General features: G+C 35.8%; 1 protein-coding gene and 1 long non-coding RNA gene across 2 annotated transcripts; one reads left to right on the top strand and one right to left on the bottom strand.

Moving 5' to 3' along the window:
* The first annotated feature begins 122 nt into the window (after positions 1–122).
* Positions 123–6,674, top strand: LOC127628759 (uncharacterized). The gene is made up of 4 exons (XR_007968702.1): positions 123–307; positions 2,581–2,639; positions 3,079–3,138; positions 4,194–6,674. It is a non-coding gene; the product is annotated as an uncharacterized LOC127628759 (long non-coding RNA).
* A 976-nt stretch (positions 6,675–7,650) lies between these two features.
* On the bottom strand, positions 7,651–16,083 carry LOC127628758 (DAZ-associated protein 2-like). Its single transcript, XM_052105620.1, has 4 exons — positions 15,928–16,083; positions 14,163–14,278; positions 12,460–12,708; positions 7,651–9,989 (listed from the first exon to the last, which is right to left on the bottom strand). Exons 1-4 carry the CDS (start codon positions 15,938–15,940, stop codon positions 9,864–9,866), a joined length of 504 nt encoding a protein of 167 aa, XP_051961580.1. The 5' UTR covers positions 15,941–16,083; the 3' UTR covers positions 7,651–9,863.
* Between the last annotated feature and the right edge of the window lie 513 nt (positions 16,084–16,596).

The raw sequence follows: 16,596 nt of genomic DNA, 5'->3' as shown, positions 1-16,596 counted from the left end.
TGACAGGGTGGTGTACTTGTTATTGGTTAACGTTAGTCATTTCGTGGAATGCGACCATTGTTTGATCCGTCACGAGTGCGCGCAAGAGGAAACGTTCGTGAACACGCGCACGCTCCCGACCAGCATGCAGTTGTTTCATGTTGTCTCGCTTCTCTAGTTTGAACGCTCTCTCTCTGTCTTTCATGATTTCTGGTACGATACGAAGTTTAACTCCGTTTTACAAGTTTATCGTTTAACACAAGACAGGTCGCCGTTATCGCTCTTTTCAGCCGAAAGTGGTTTATCAACGACTAAAACACTCAAGCAGGTAAGTTTTTGTTGTTGTTTCTGTCTGGCTGAAAGTAGATCTGACGTTATCAAATGTGTGAACAGTTGGTAAAACGATGTTTTTTTGTGTGTGTGTGTTTTTTGTTTTGTTATTTAAAGTGATCGTTAGCACATTTATAAATGAATTTAGATTTCCGACTATTATCGATCAAATAGGACGAATTCAAGTGGGATCACCGGTGTTTAATTTAGTAGCGAGCGACGCAACAAGTAAATACAGGTTTAAAAAAAAAAAAAAAAAAAGAGGACAGGACAGGACAGAAGTGACATACAGGGTAGTGGTGGAGAGAAGGGAGGAATGAAATCGGAACCGGTGTTATGGATCATATTAGCTGGGGATGTGCGCGTGCATGTGAATAATTTTACTTGCCTTTTCAGCAGATTCGTTCAATGTGAATTTTCAATTAATACAGAAAATACGTTTTGCACATTATAAAAAAAATTTGGTATCGTTATTAAACTGAGATGTTTCATTGATGTCAGTTCTAATTAATTTAACACAGTTCAAGAGCGATTTTAATGGTTTCACAGGGTAACATCTGGTTTCCCATGTTGACGTGGGACATTGGTTTGAATGGGAACTAACGATTACACTTGGCAAGAGCAGTAAATCTCAAGGTTAAACTCTTTAATTAGCAAAACTAAAGCATCATAGGCTGATGTGTGTCAATATGCTTTCAATTGCTCCTCCCCCCTTTATAATGAATAATGGCTTAGTTATCCATGATAGATTGAGTATCTTTCTCCTACCATTGGAAATGAACAAAGTGATCCACTAATTAGAGCTGGGATGCTGTTCGGTGGTAAGTCACACTGATACATCACTCATCACCAGGGCTGTAGCAAGGTCATCTGGGCCCCTTTCCTATTTAAAATACAGTTTAGAATTTTTTGTGGAGCCCACTGTACCTTTGGGCCCCAAGAATCATTACCAACTTTCACCCCACTAGCTATGGCCCTGCTCATCACTCAGAGACCCGGGTACACATCCTGGTTCATTAAGTGTAGTTGTCTCTTTGCTGTAGGTTATAATGTACTTTTAATAGGTCTATTGAGAACTATTTTGAAAAACGCAGACACAATTTATTATTTACATTTATGCATTTGGAAGACTCTTTTATCCAAAGCATAAAATTTTATTACAGGGACAATCCCCCCGGAGCAACCTGGAGTTAAGTGCCTTGCTCAAGGACACAATGGTGGTGGCTGTGGGGATCGAACCAGCGACCTTCTGATTAACAGTTGTGTGCTTTAGCCCACTATGCCATCACCATTTCATATTATAAAATTTTAAACAAATCTATCAAAATTTCAACCAAATCTGACAGCCAGTAATCACGGGATAACCTAATGAATTTTCTAAAAATGGTTGAATTACTGCGAAGAAAATTATGAACTACGCTGTCTATAGTTAACAAGCTTTTTTTTTTTTTTTTTAAATGGTTGAATAATTTATTTATAATTTACTCCAGTCTCCACACATAAACAAACTTACACTTCTGAAAGATCATCTTTTGGCAATTTAATTAAATTGACAGATGTTTACTGGGCAACAGCGGCAAGGGAATAGTTCCAACAGGCGGTAAACAGATTAAAATTAAGTTATTGTTCTTTTAAAGTACTGATTATCTCTCAAAAGGAATGGAAGCAAATGTAAATTTGTCCAGAAGTGAGGAAGAACATGTCTCCCCTCTTAAAATTATTTCTAATATTCCCTGGTTGTTGAAATCTTTGATACACATTTGAAACCCCCCACCCACATTTGAGGGACCTTTTAAACCCTCAAAAAATTGGCCCCATTGACTTCCATTGTAAGTGCCTCACTGTAACCCTGATTTGTGCTTTTTTTTTCCCCCTTTGTTTTAAGAAAAGGGACAAGTAAAAAAAAATGTTTGTGGTAATCAATATTATGTCACAAATGCTATTGATTGAGCTTAATTTGTATTAAACCTGGCATATTACTTTAAAAGATGTTTTGCATTCTTTTGCACACTATTTTCATGACAATTTAGGACCTGCTCTCATTACTGTAATGCAAAATAAAGAAATAAATACAAAATTATAATGATTGTAATGCAGTATTAATCTATTAACTTTAATTAATGCAGTAATTAGTGATGGGAATCTAATCAGAATCACCAATGATATATATATATATATATATATATGTGTTAATATTTTTGTAATTTTTTTTTATGATAAGTGACCTGGACATGTTTTCATGAGATTCACTGTTTGTTTAATTCTCCATAGAGGTATCCGTCTCTACACCATTATGATTTTCACCATGGCTAACAACACTGCACCCACTGGTAAGTTGTGTACTTCACTTTTTAATATAAACTGATAACTTATCTTGGCATGGAATGTTTCCATAAAGATGTTGGGTGTGTCACCTACATCAGACAGTGAAGATGAACATTATAATAGGCTAGTGTAATGTAATCTGGTTTGTTGCCAAATGCCAACGCAATTTATATATCATATAATAGCTGTAATGTAACCTGCTCTCATTTGGTACAGAAATGCCTTATTGGATGCATTTTTCTTTGTAGAAGTTTTAAATGAAATTCATGTATGAAATTCAGCTAATGCCCAAGATTTTGCCATGCTGCAGTTCTCCTAATCTGATTACTCTGATAAGTTTCCCCAGCCGGAAATGGTTGTAATTCTTCGTGTCTGTTGTAGTGCATGCAATCTTGACATACAGGTTCTGTGTGTCTCCATCAGTGTTTTATCTTTCCTCTGCAGCAACAGACGTTGCACCAACAACAGCAGCTCCACAGCAAACAGACTCAACTGTCATAGGAGGTAACCTACTTTCAGTAAAGAATTGGTAGTGAATTAGGATATATTAGAACTTCGTGCTGGTAATGATATTAGACTAAGCCACTGGATCCTCTTAATTACCATCACTTCTTAAATGCATTTCAGTATTTTTTATACATAGTACTTGCCTGCAGGTGTCATGATGAGGCTACATAGTCTGAGCCAGATGCGACAAACCATTAGGTTTCGGGCGGGTTTGGGTCATGGGCCATTTTTCACGTATTGTGTCCAATTTGCACCCAGGTTTAAAAAAAAAATATATATATTTATTTATATTCCTATGAATATTTTGTGTTTTCATTTGAACCTAAATAATGCACTATGTTTGTTTGTTTCTTATACCAAAGCAGGATTAACAAATGTACTTGACTTATATTAACTTTTATTTTATTTTATTTTTTAAGCTCAGTTGACAGCATTTGTGGCATAATGTTGATAACCACAAAAATGTTTTTGACATGTCCATCATTTTTTCTTCTTAAATAAATGAAAGTCTCTTACAATGGAAGTGAATTGGGCCAGACCATAAACATTAAAAAACACACTTGTTTCAAAAGTATAGCCACAAGATGTACACATTATACATTGCTAACATGATTTTAGTGTGATAAAATCGCTACTAAACTTGTCAGTGTGTAATTGTCAATACAACTTTGTTGCTATGACGACACAACACCGTAAACCCTGAAATGAAACCCTGTAAGCAATTTTTATCACACTAAAATTGTGTTGAAGAGAGATTTTATCACACTAAAATCATTTTAACATGTATAATTTGTACATCTTGAGGCTATACTTTTGAAACGGTGTGTTTTTTTTTTACGTTTATGGACTGGCCCCATTCACTTCCATTGTAACCGTCATTATTGCTTGTTTGTTAAATAAACGAGTATAGCCGAGTAGAAAATAGTATCTGTAGTAATTCACTTTATGCCACTAATGCTGTTGATTGAGCTCAACTTGTAGAAAACTTTCATTTAAAATGGCATTTAATAAAAAAAAAAACTGCGTTATTGACGGCACTTTTTTCCTTCTAGTGGTCATTGCACTTGTGCTGGTGACACTTGCCATCTGTGGGTTCTTGTTGTACCGATACCTGTGCCACAACAAGGGAGTTTACCGAACTGCAGGTGAGCCTGCTCCAGGAGTGGACCCAGATCAGGTCTACAATGACACCGTCACTGAAAACAAGAAGGAATACTTCATTTGAACTGCTTAACATGGAAGGATTCCATCAAAGATCAGCCAAATCATTCATGGACTGCTGCAGACATCTTAATAGTCTATGTAGAGAGACTTATATGCATGGCATATGGGACAGTGCATCAGCACAGCCACTAGTCTGCGCTGTATGGAAGACATTTTTAGTTAAAGGGATACAGTTTGAGTTTTATATGGTGCTGTTACATTATGATAGGATGAGCCAGAAGCCAAAGGAGTTGTTTACTCATGACATCATTAAGCGTAAAATGGTTGTGGTTCCTCCTTTAATTCTGGTTTGATAAAATTACTGACAGTTACTGTGACAATCATCATGATGGTACTCTTGTCAAATTGTTATGCCTACAGGTATATGTAGTCTATAGTCCATTAAAATAAGCGATATATTTGCTGCTTTAGCATAAATGCCAGGAATGTTAAAGGCAAATGTGAGATTGTATACTATCAAAGGCAGCATAATGTTTAAATGAGTTTTCAAGACATTATTTATTATTACCTTGAAGGATTTCAGCTAAGTGGCACTGAACCAAATAAAAGCCAAACATTGCAGGCACTCTACCAATTTGGCTTTATATTAGATTCTTATTCGATATTTGGAGTCATATGGCTTGAACTAATTTGAGACTCTTAAAGGTGTTATCCTCTTTTGCCTTGGACCAGCCAGTCTTTATATTGTTTTGGGTTTGTAATCGATAGCAGCATTTTCTTTTTTGTGAATCGTTGGAGAGCACTGTTACAGTGCCGTGCAAAACATTTGAATACATTTTACAGTGCTTTTAAAATTGTAATTGGAAATTGACACTTTTTAAAATACAATTTAGAAAAGTTTTGTTACAAACGAATGCAATAATGTGCCAAATGTCAATATTCGTCATCATTGTAAATCAGATACGCTTGGATCAAATATGGATATACTGGACATGTTTTTTTACACAGGGTTACGGATCTTGGCTGTTACCAAAATGAATGATTCCTGTGCTGTTTTTTGTTGTTGTTTTTTGGTCTGCATTTCAAACCGGCAACTGTGGTTATTGGTTATTATCTATTTTAATGGAATATTCCAGGTTCAATACAAGTTATGCTCAATGGCCAGCATTTGTAGATTACCACAAAAATCTATTTAGACTTGTAACTCCTTTAAAAAAAAAGAAAAGGCAAAAATCAACAGAAGTGAATGGGGCCAGTTTTTGGAGGGTTTAAACAGAAATGTGAAGCTTCTAATTAATTTTATAAAATGACTTAATTAAGAAAGGTATTAATTAGTCTGTTAAAACGCATGTATTATTTGAGCTGTAAAGTTGTTTAAATCATAATTTTTGTTATTAGGGTTTGCTGACTACATTGTCATGGCAACTAAGTTGTACAATTGTCTTTTACACAGAAAAGGTTAGTAAGGGATTTTTTCAAGTCAAGTTTACACGCATTTCCTTTCTCTCTTGAATATTTTAACCTTCAGAAATTGGCCCCCCATTCACTTCCATTATAAGTGCCTCATTGTAACCTTGATTTTTGAGTAGGAACAAGTCTTTTATATAAAAAAAAAAAAAAAAGGACACATTGAGGTTGCAGTGAGTCATTTACAATGGAAGTTAATGGGGCACATTTTTGGAGGGTTTAAAGGCAGAAAAGTGAAGCTTATAATTTAATCAAAGCACTTACATTAATTCGTGTGTGTTATTTGAGCAGTGAAGTTTAAATCGTAATTTTTACTGTCATTATAGGGTTTATGGGATTACATCATCATGGCAACGAAGTTGTAAAATTGGTTATTTTATCACCGTATAATCATGTAAACACACATATCGTTCACATCTTGTGGACAGTAAGTATCTTTACCTTTACAGATTGGCCCCAATCATGTTCATTGTAGGTGATTCACTGTAACCCAGATTTGTGCTTTTTTTATTTCTTTTGGTTGAGTCGGAAATCAACATTATGCCACAGATACTGTTGATTGCGCTTAACTTGTATTGAACCCAGAATATTCCTTTAAATACAACTGACTAGATATGCACAGTTTGCTAGTTCTGACAAATCCAGTCCAAAATTATTTGTATGTTTACAAGAAATATATTAGGATTTCTGTACTCCTTTGAGGATTTCTGATTTGCTGTATGCTTTGAAGCTTTCAAAGCTCTAGTCTTTAAAATTCTACAGCGTCTGATTGGAACACAGATATGATCAGTCTCAAAATAAAACAGGTTCAGTTGTTGCTTCAGATTAAAATGCAGTTATGAATGGAGACTAATTTCACATATTGGTCAAATACTAGCAATAATGTGGCGATAAACCTCAACACATTTCCTAGTGAATTATCATTCAATCTAGAGTTAGCCATATGTAAAAAACCCACTATAAATTAGAATGAAAAGTTCAGATTTAAGCAGTGGATTGAAAAACAAATTACAGCACAGATTGTCAAAATTCAAAATGGCTTTTATTCTAAATTTTGTTTTTATATTTAAGGTTTAGTGTATATATATAAAAAGTTAAGTGCACCACATTTTTCATTGGAGATCATTTTATCACGTAGCAAACTAGGAAGGATCTTGGATCCTTGATGCTGTAGTATGCATCCACTATAACCCATCAAGCTTTTTTTATTATATATAGAAAAATAAAAAAAGTGTTTCCTGAACTGAAGTGCCTATTATGTTATTGAGGCTCAAGATAAGCAGTGTATCCACTACATTGCATACACAAACCGCAGCGTGGCGCGAGCCATGATAAAATGCTGCAATGAGATTGATATTGAGTTCTGAAAGCTTTGCCCTTTTATGGGTATGCCCTATGTTTATTTTTTATATGACAAAAAAAGCAATCACATCAATACAAAACATCACAGAAATAGGATTTGTGTAAGGAATCCTAAACTAAATTCATAAATGCATAATTACTAGTAAAGCATTTCATATTTAATAAAAATAAAAAACCTACAAACAGTCAGAAAATTATAAAAATGGTGGTAAGGCAATACCAGCAAACTTAGTATATTTTTACATCACAATTGCTTTGACCGATGAAATGAGAGTTTTGTTCCCCCTTATTTGATGACAGACAAGCTACCCTAAATGGTGTCTTTTTATAAAGCAGGGCAAAACCTTTAGAACTGTGATGTCGGATACCCAGTAATGCCTGAAACATGTAAAGCCTTAAAATGAGCCCCATTTGCCAGACCAGCATAAAATGATCTTGTTTAGTTACCGGTAAATCAAAAGATTTGATTAAAAAATAATAATGTGATACCAGTGACAAGGTTTGTATTGAGAGGAGAAAAAAAAAAAAAAAAGAGAGTAAGCATTTATAAGCAGCAAAGTCACATCTAGAATAAGTACAGGTAACTGCTACAGAAGTCATGCATTTTAGTGTCCAAAAGGAAACTACTCCTAAACCTCAAGTCACCAGCAGAATGGAGTTTTAGCAATTAAGCAAATTACAGGAATGATCAAAAGGTGGTGAAAACAACTGCTGGTGTTTAATAGTTAAAGGGATAGTTTAACCAAAAATACAAATTCTGTCATCTTTCTCTCACCATCATGTTGTTTCAAACGCTTTATGACTTTCTTTCTTCCATGGAACACAAAAGATGATGTTAGGCAGAACGTAAACCTCGGTCACCATTCACTTTCATCTCATTTCAAATAATCTTTTGTGGAGATCCACATAAGGTGGTCATATGGATTTGGAACAACATCAGGGTGAGTAAATGATTCATTTTAGAATGAACTATCCCTCTTAAGAATTTAAACTGAATTTTAAAACATTTCAAAATATCATATTGTAATGGGTGAGACAGACAGCTATTTTATCCCTTGCAAAACAGTAAGGAGTGAAAAACAAAGTTTATATCAATCGCAGTTTTTCCTTTTAATGCTAACTATATGAATATGCCACTATGTGACGTCGCACTGCTTTGAAAAATCATCAATGCAGTCATAGTATAACTGATAAGTTTGTATATTTAAAAGCAAAAGTGTGTGTGTGTGTGTATATATATATATAACATTTCAGAGTTGGTGACGGTGCACATAAATTATTCGTTGTAGTACTTCTAAAAAAATTGAACAATGATAACTTCATTTATTAATAACAAAACTTGAATAAAAGTGCATGCAGATACATCAAGATGCAACTAGGCAACATTTATATATTATCAGTTTAAAACACACCCCCCTACAAAATGCACTCATAAGAGCGATGTGCTTTGCCAGGTGTATAACACCCACAAAGCAATCACGCTCACCTAAATGTGATATGTTTATTAATTTCTGTATGAACCTGTGTGCAGACTTACTATGAGAGAAGACCTTTAAACAAAAAAAAAGCTGTTAGTGCATTCTAGTCCAGATCTTTGGTACAAGCAGCTCCCAACAACAAGTATTAGCAAACAAAATGCTTTATGTGCCAAAGTATAAAATACTGAAATGAATTGAATTAATTTGTAATTAAGCCCTGACCTCTGTAAACAACTTAACATCTGTGGAAAAAGCTCAAGTTTGTGTAAGAAGCACATATACCTGGAGATGAGGAAGCTGTTTGACACATTTTGAGAAATCGAATTGAAACAGCCATATGTACAGCTCTGGGTATCCGACATGAAGGGGGAATATTGGCAATAAAAATAAATAAAATTAAACCAAATTGTCTGAACCACATGGGTTTAGTTAGTCTTATTTGCTCTCTCTCTTTTACTGCATTTAGGTTCATTCATGTGTACATTTCTTTACTTTAAAATAACGGTGCGCAGTATAATTTTGGCACCTCATAATATTTCTATAAGCTTGCCCAAAGGTACAATACTCCGCCACTGGTTTAGTTTGTAAACATCTTTCTCCTTGATTTGCAGTGCTTATTTCCTTATTTGACATATCTGACAAGATTGCAATCCACTTAATTTTCTACCTTGTTTCTTTCAAACAATTAAGACATAACAATCTGGGTGTAGACATTCAGCTTATCATACCTTAATAAATGACATGTATAAAAGGTATTGTCAAGTGTACTATTCAAAGAGAAAGTGCATAGCTACTTTAAACACAGAAGATCCAACTGGCTCAAGACGACAACCAAAAGTTGCAACTAAAAAAATGTATAGTACGTAAAAGAGAATGAATGCAAATTTCAGTGGCCAAACAAAGTCGAAAAGACGCACATTAATGCGAATGAAGCAAAAAATGAGCTGTTTTACCCCCAAGAGTTCTTCTCTCTAAATTAGCCAATAAATAATATTATGTCGATGTATGACGTATATGATCACTAGAAGTTCAACCTTACAACATTGTGACACAATAATTGTGTTCTACATCAACAGCGGAGTACTGCACCTTAAGTCAGGGGCTCTAAAATATTACATTCCATTAGGTTTAAATCAGTATTGTGGCTTAACCAAGCTGCCCCATGAGAGGCAGAGGAGGGAAAAGGTAAAGGAGAGGGAACTAGGGGGGAAGGAGGAGGGCTTCGGTCCAGGCCCAGGGTGATGCTCACTGTTACCAGATAGTGTAACCGCTGGAGCTACCCATGAAAAAGTTGCCCTTGCGTTGTGTCATCATCACATTCGCACCTTGCATGGCTGCCATCTGAGCTGCATTAGGGAGTTGTCCAGGTGGTGGAGGCTTCAATATAAATGTACATAAAATATATAATTAGAACAAGCCACATTTATCGGCCAAATGTAGTATTTGACACCACTGCTATTGTAACAGGAAATTCTGATGTCTTTATCCTTCACGATATAAGATGCTGTGTATAATTTACTTTGTAAATAGTATACCATTTCAGCTTAATATAAAGAAAACTACAAGTAAGCCATTCTTATGCTGATAACCCAAAAAAGTGTAAACAGTCTGTGCTAGTGATGTCAAAAGTACTGGAAAGTCGGTACAAAAACAAAAAATGTCACGATACCAGTTTTTTTTGCAGTACCGGTTGTATCGAGCACCGACTCAATTAGATAACTGCTGTCACACTGGGCCATGTACCGAGCTGTTTATCTGCACAACTAAAGCTTCCATCAAAACATGTCAAAATAAAAGCTAGACACCTAAAATTTGAGAAATTGTGACAGAAATATATTAGAACTGTATAGTATAATGCAATATTCACTGTACTACTACTACTAATAATAATAATGATAAAAAATTATATGATTAATAATAAATAATAATAAAAATTAAGCAATATCTCAAGCATACGCAGTGACTACTTTATGAGGTACACCTCTACACCTACATATTTATGAAATTACCTTATCAGCCAATCGTGTGGCAACAGAGCAATGCATAAACTCATGCAGATATGGAACAGGAGCTTCAGTTAATGTTCACATCAACCATTAAAATGGGGAAAAAATTTGATTTCAGTGATTTCGACCAAGGAGTGATTTTTGGTGCCAGATGGGCTGGTTGAGTATTTCTGTAACTGCTGATCTCCTGGGATTTTCATGCACAACAAGTCTCTAGTGCATAGAGAATAGTGCTAAAAACAAAAAACATCCAGTGAGCGGCAGTTCTGCAGATGGAAACACCTTGTTGATGTGAATGGTCAACAGAGAATCTCAGAATGCACAACACGTTAAACCTTGAGGCGGACCGGATACAACAGCAGAAGACCACGTCAGGTTACACTTCTGTCAACCAAGAACAGAAATCCGAGGCTGCAGTGGGACTACCATCTGTGTATCAACAGAATTACTCAAACCAGCCTGTCTGGCGCTAAAAATCATGCCACTGTCGAAATCACCAAGATAAAATTTTTCTCCATTCTGATGGTTGATGTGAACATAAAAAAATATATATATATATATATATAAAATCCCCTTTTCTCCCCAATTTGGCATGCCCAATTCCCACTGCTTACTAGGTCCTAGTGGTGGCGCAGTTACTCACCTCAACCCGGGTGGTGGAGGACAAGTCTCAGTTGTCTCCACTTCTGAGACCGTCAATCAGCACATCTTATCACTTGCTCGTTGTGCATGACACCACGGAGACTCACAGCACATGGAGACTCATGCTACTCTCTGCGATCCACGCTCAACTTATCACATGTCCCATTGAGAGAGAGAGAGAGAGAGACCACTAATCGTGACCACAAAGAGGTTACCCCATGTGACTCTACCCTCCCTGGCAACCGGGCCAATTTGGATGTTTAGGAGACCTGGCTGGAGTCACTCAGCACACCCTGAATTCGAATACGTGACTCCAGTGGTGGTAGTCAGTATCAGTACTCGCTGAGCTACCCAGGCCCTGGTTGATGTGAACATTAACTGAAGCTCCTGACCTGTATATGCATGATTTTATTTTTTTATTTAATAATATAATAAAACAGATTTAACAAAACACTTAAGCAATGCATACTTCATTGAGAAAGACTTGAAAGGACACATGCATTTGTTTGAATTCATAATTTACATTCATCAGCAAATTTTTGCTGTGGGATTGATATTGGTATTGGGAACTGAAATTTTACTGGTATCGTGACAAGACTTGTCAGTTTATTTCAATGCACTTTAAAAGTTAGATTTCATGTGGACTATAACAATAATTCATCATGGAGACACTTTAGTCTCACTGAAATTCTATGAAGAACAGCCTTCATCCTGCATGCAAGTTTAGTGAAACGCAGTTGACTTCGGTTGACCACATGTATTATCGGCACTTCCTCAGGTGGCATCCTTCTTTCAAATATTCTATTATGCACTGTGTCATGTATCAATGGACTGACTTGGGCTTGACTATGCATAAACCTACTGTAGCTCAATTATAATTGCGCATGTAAAAGTACTGACTGTGGCTTTGTGTCACTTTAAAAAAAATTGCTCTGTTTGAGCGGCCGTTAAAGAAAAAATGGTGCAATCAATGCCAGAAATTTGGGGTGGGTCTATCTATTTTTAAATCAACGGAAGACAAAGGGAGTGTTCAAGAAAACATATTTGAAAACGGTGATTATTTTTGCAATTCCATTCGGTGACGCTAGTGTCACGGAAATGACAAACTTTAGCTTTAAAGTGTCTATTGGAGTTGCAGAATATAAATTCAGATTACTTCACGTCTAATCAAATACAACAGATTTAACAAGAATACTCACAGGAATGGAAGGAGTGGTGCCAGGCCCGAAGCGAGCTCCAGCATCATATCCACCTTCCACCATGACGGTGGAGCCAGGGGGGTACATGGGACCTATGGGGTAGTATGCCATTGGGACATTGGGGGCCATTGCTCCCATTGGTACAGTCTGGGGCATGTGCATGTACATCTGAGTGCCAGGGTATGCTGAAGTCATTTGGGGAATCTGTCCATGGGCTGGAGGCGGGGCCATATACCTGGGCTGATACACCTGTCAGAGAAGAACATTTTGTATGTGAATTTGATCATATCTGTAAGGGAAAACAGATATTCCAGACTGTAAAATGCAGATCAACACAAACAGCACATTCTATATTAATGTTGTTTGACAACCCACTGTTGGACTAATTAAATAAATTTCTTGCAGAAGAATTGCTTATTCCAATTATTACTAGTGATGTCACTCCCGAGTGCAGGTGGAGGGCGTATCAACAGGTTAAAGGAATGTTCTGGGTTCAATACAAGTTAAGATCAATCAACAGTATTTGTGGCATAATAGGGATTACCACAAACATTAATTTTGGCCCATCCATCATTTCTTTAAAAAAAAAAAAAAAAAAAAAAACACAAATATCCAGGTTTTAGAGAGGCACGTAAAATGAAAGTGAATGTGGCCAATTTTTTAAGGGTTTATCATTTTAAAAAGGCACATACATAAACTCTTATGCTCAAGCTTGGGTATTATTTGAGTTGTAAAGTTGTTCAACAAGTCATTTTGGAGGGATTACAGGGTAAAGGGCGTTACATCGCCACGGCAAAGTTGTACAATTGAATATAACTTTACACAGAAAAGGTTAGTAAGTGATCTTCTTACACTAAAACCATGTTAACACACAAATTGTTTACATCTTTTGGCTATACTTTTATAACAATGAGTCTTTTAATATCTACGGATTAGCCACATTCACTTCCATTGTAAGTGCCTCAATTTAACACAGATTTCTGCTTTATCTTTTATATACATTTTATTTTAAGTCAAAATTATTTTTGGTGTTAATCAGCATAACGTCACAAATGCTGCAGAGCTTACATGTACCGAACCTAGAATATTCCTTTAATACAGGTAGCTTTTTTTTTTAACATTAGTGTCCTCGATCACATTACTGTTGCCTCCTTTGTTTAAAAACTGCATTTTTGTGGGGGTTTTAGATTAGGGGTTTAATGAAAATGCATGTAACATGTTGTACTGTACAGTCTCTTGTGGCTTATTGCTTCATTTCACTGTTAAAGAGACATTCCACCATTTGTTAACATCATACACATTTTTGTTATTGTAGTAAGAGATCTATTTCCTCTGGGTGTCTCGGAAGGATTTCACAAATGTTGACCAATTTGCTGCTAAAAATGCATTTGTCTTTTTGAGTACGGCCACTTGCATTACAAAAAAAGATTTATCAAGCAAAATTTCAAAAAATGCAGCAAGTTCTGTGGAAAGGAATCTTTAGTATGTAGTCTTTGTGACGTTTGGGTCAGGGAGTACATGCGTTCCTCTCTAGAGACGTCTCAACACCTTGAAAGTGTAAAGCTCTCTTAAAACAATTCCTGTTTTACTGCCTTTTCTTGTGAATATGATTTTTTGTAAAAACAAGAAGTAATGCCTTTTAGAACACATTGTACATGTTCACATGTCCAGAGAGAGAGAGAACAGTAATCATTTCTGGTAACCTCAGAGTATTGCGGAGGAGAATCTTGATAAGGAGACACCTGAGCAGGGACTTGCATAGCAGGCGGGTAAACGGCTGCTGTGCTCTGCTGAGGGAAAGCTTGCTGTGGATATGAACCTGAATGGACACAAAGAAAAAACAGGTTGCATTAATCTCGCAAACATTAACACAATCTTAAAGGAATATTTGGCAAAAAATGAAAAGTCCATCATCATTTACTCACTCATACCATCCCAGATATGTATGAACTTCTTTCTTCTGCATAACACAAACAAAGATTTTTAGAATATCTCAGCATTGTAGGTCCATCTAATGCAAGTTAATGGTGGCCAGAACTTTAAAGCTCCAAAAAACATATAAAAGGTAGCATAAAAGTAATGCATATGACTACAGTGGTTTGATCAATATCTTCTGAAGTGATCCAATTGGATTTGGGTGAGAAAAGACCAAAATATGACTCCTTTTCACTATAAATCTTAACAGCAGCCATCTTTGCAATTGTGATTTCAAGCTTGATTACACTTCCTATAGCACCATCTAGTACTCTGCGTATGCATCAAGCACTAAGGTGTGTAATCAAGCTTGAAATCATGATCATGCCTAGAGACTGTAATGGCAAGATTTACAGTGAAAAGTAGTTATATTTTGGTTTGTTTTTAGCCAAAACCAACTGGATCGCTTCAGAAGACATGGATTTATTTTATGATGCCTTTATATGGATTTTGGCTTCAAAGTTTTAATCACCATTCACTTGCATTGTATGGACCTGCAGTGCTGAGATATTCTTCTAAAAATCTATATTTGTGTTCTGCAGAAGAAAGAAAGTCACACACTTCTGGGATGGTACGAGGGTGCGTAAATGATGAGAGAATTTTCATTTTAGGCTCAGCTATCCCTTTAAGTTAATTTACAGAGAAGTAACAAGTAATGCTAGATTGGTGAACTGAAGAAATCCAAAAATGAATGCCAATTGAAATTAGTGTTTCAAATTCCCTTACAAATCATCCAAATTCATTCACATTAGACTGCTTAAGTGCACACTGTGATACACAGGTCTTCTAATAATAATGAATAAGCTATTGAGTAAAATCAGACCCAACAGCAAGAGCCATCAATAAACTGAACGAAACAGAAAGCAAGCTAAAGGAAGGCGTGGTAAAAAATACATGAATACTTGATAAAAATAACAAACAATAATACCCATAAATAAGTAGCAGTTCAAAAGTATTCACAGAGAAATGAAAAGGCATATAATCCATTTAAATGCATAATACATGTATACAAGCAGAAAAACAACAACAACAGCGACACAAAGACAAGTCTTGATTGACAACTAAATGAAATGAAGCGAGGACAAACGGTTCTTGGGCTATTACCGTACACTGTATTGATCAAATAAATTATGAATTAGCTCATTAAATAAATTAGAATAGTAAACAGATGTTGTGAGCGCTTTTAATGTGTCTCGCTCTGTTAATGAGGTCACCTTAACAATCACGTCATCGCGCTGTAGCAGCCAAGCTAGTTACCCTTCACCTGTATTCATTACCAAACACGACCAAGACTGGTAAAATCAGACATCCGCGCATTCAAAAAATAAATCATTCCATTAGGAAGAACTCGATGACAGATGCTTTGGCACTTATTCATGGTTCAGTATGTAAATACGTTTGTTATGCAAGTCAGTTATGCAGGCTAACTCCATGGTAGTTGCAAGGAAGCGGCTAAGCAAAATAGCAGAACAGCGGAGGAGATCGCATATTTACCTTTGTTGTTCATTGTTCTTTACTATGGAGGAAATATACTAGGAGACGAGAATTGCAACCGATCGAATTCTGCCTTTTTAGGCTAATAAATGTAATGTTTACACACAGTTCCTTGTCCTTTTTCCTCGTTACTTCCTTGTTTTCGTCGAGCTATGCTTTGAGTATATTTGAGGTGGGCGGAGCTACATGACTGTCGCGTCATTTTTTGGACGCCACGCCCTGTTAAAGAAAAACTCATGACTCACATTAACCCGAAAACGAAAGTTTGACCCACACGTTATACAACAACAATGAAATATAATGATAGGTTATATGTAGTAATGGTAAATACTACAATAATAATAATTGATAATGTATTATTATTTACTACTACAGCAATAACAATATTGTAATTATTACAATTAATTAAGAAATATTATAATAAATAATAGTTTTACATATTTATATACTATAATATATACTCTCAATGATTAATAATACATTTACTTATCCATCCCTCCCACATATGACACTTGACACCTCTGTAATATGTAATATGAGGTGAGGCAGGCATGCAGGGAAGTTGAAGTTCTCAAATACTGTAAGGGTCCAAAACTGCACGTGTTCTCTTGCAGTGCTCTTGTATGATGGTTTCAAACACCTAGTTCAAAACTGTCTTAAATTAGAATA

This window comes from Xyrauchen texanus, chromosome 35 (assembly GCF_025860055.1).
Source record: "Xyrauchen texanus isolate HMW12.3.18 chromosome 35, RBS_HiC_50CHRs, whole genome shotgun sequence".
Lineage (NCBI taxonomy): Eukaryota > Metazoa > Chordata > Actinopteri > Cypriniformes > Catostomidae > Xyrauchen > Xyrauchen texanus.
The sequence above is the reverse complement of the archived record's forward strand: the minus strand, read 5'-3'. Positions and strand labels throughout refer to the sequence as shown.

Excerpts from the sequence above, each read along its gene's own strand:
- LOC127628758 (XM_052105620.1), bottom strand. Across the intron at positions 12,709-14,162 it reads CTCCTCCGCAATACTCTGAG|GTGTATCAGCCCAGGTATAT; the intron begins GTTACCAGAAAT and ends CTTCTCTGACAG. Across the intron at positions 9,990-12,459 it reads GCACCACTCCTTCCATTCCT|CCTCCACCACCTGGACAACT; the intron begins GTGAGTATTCTT and ends TTTATATTGAAG.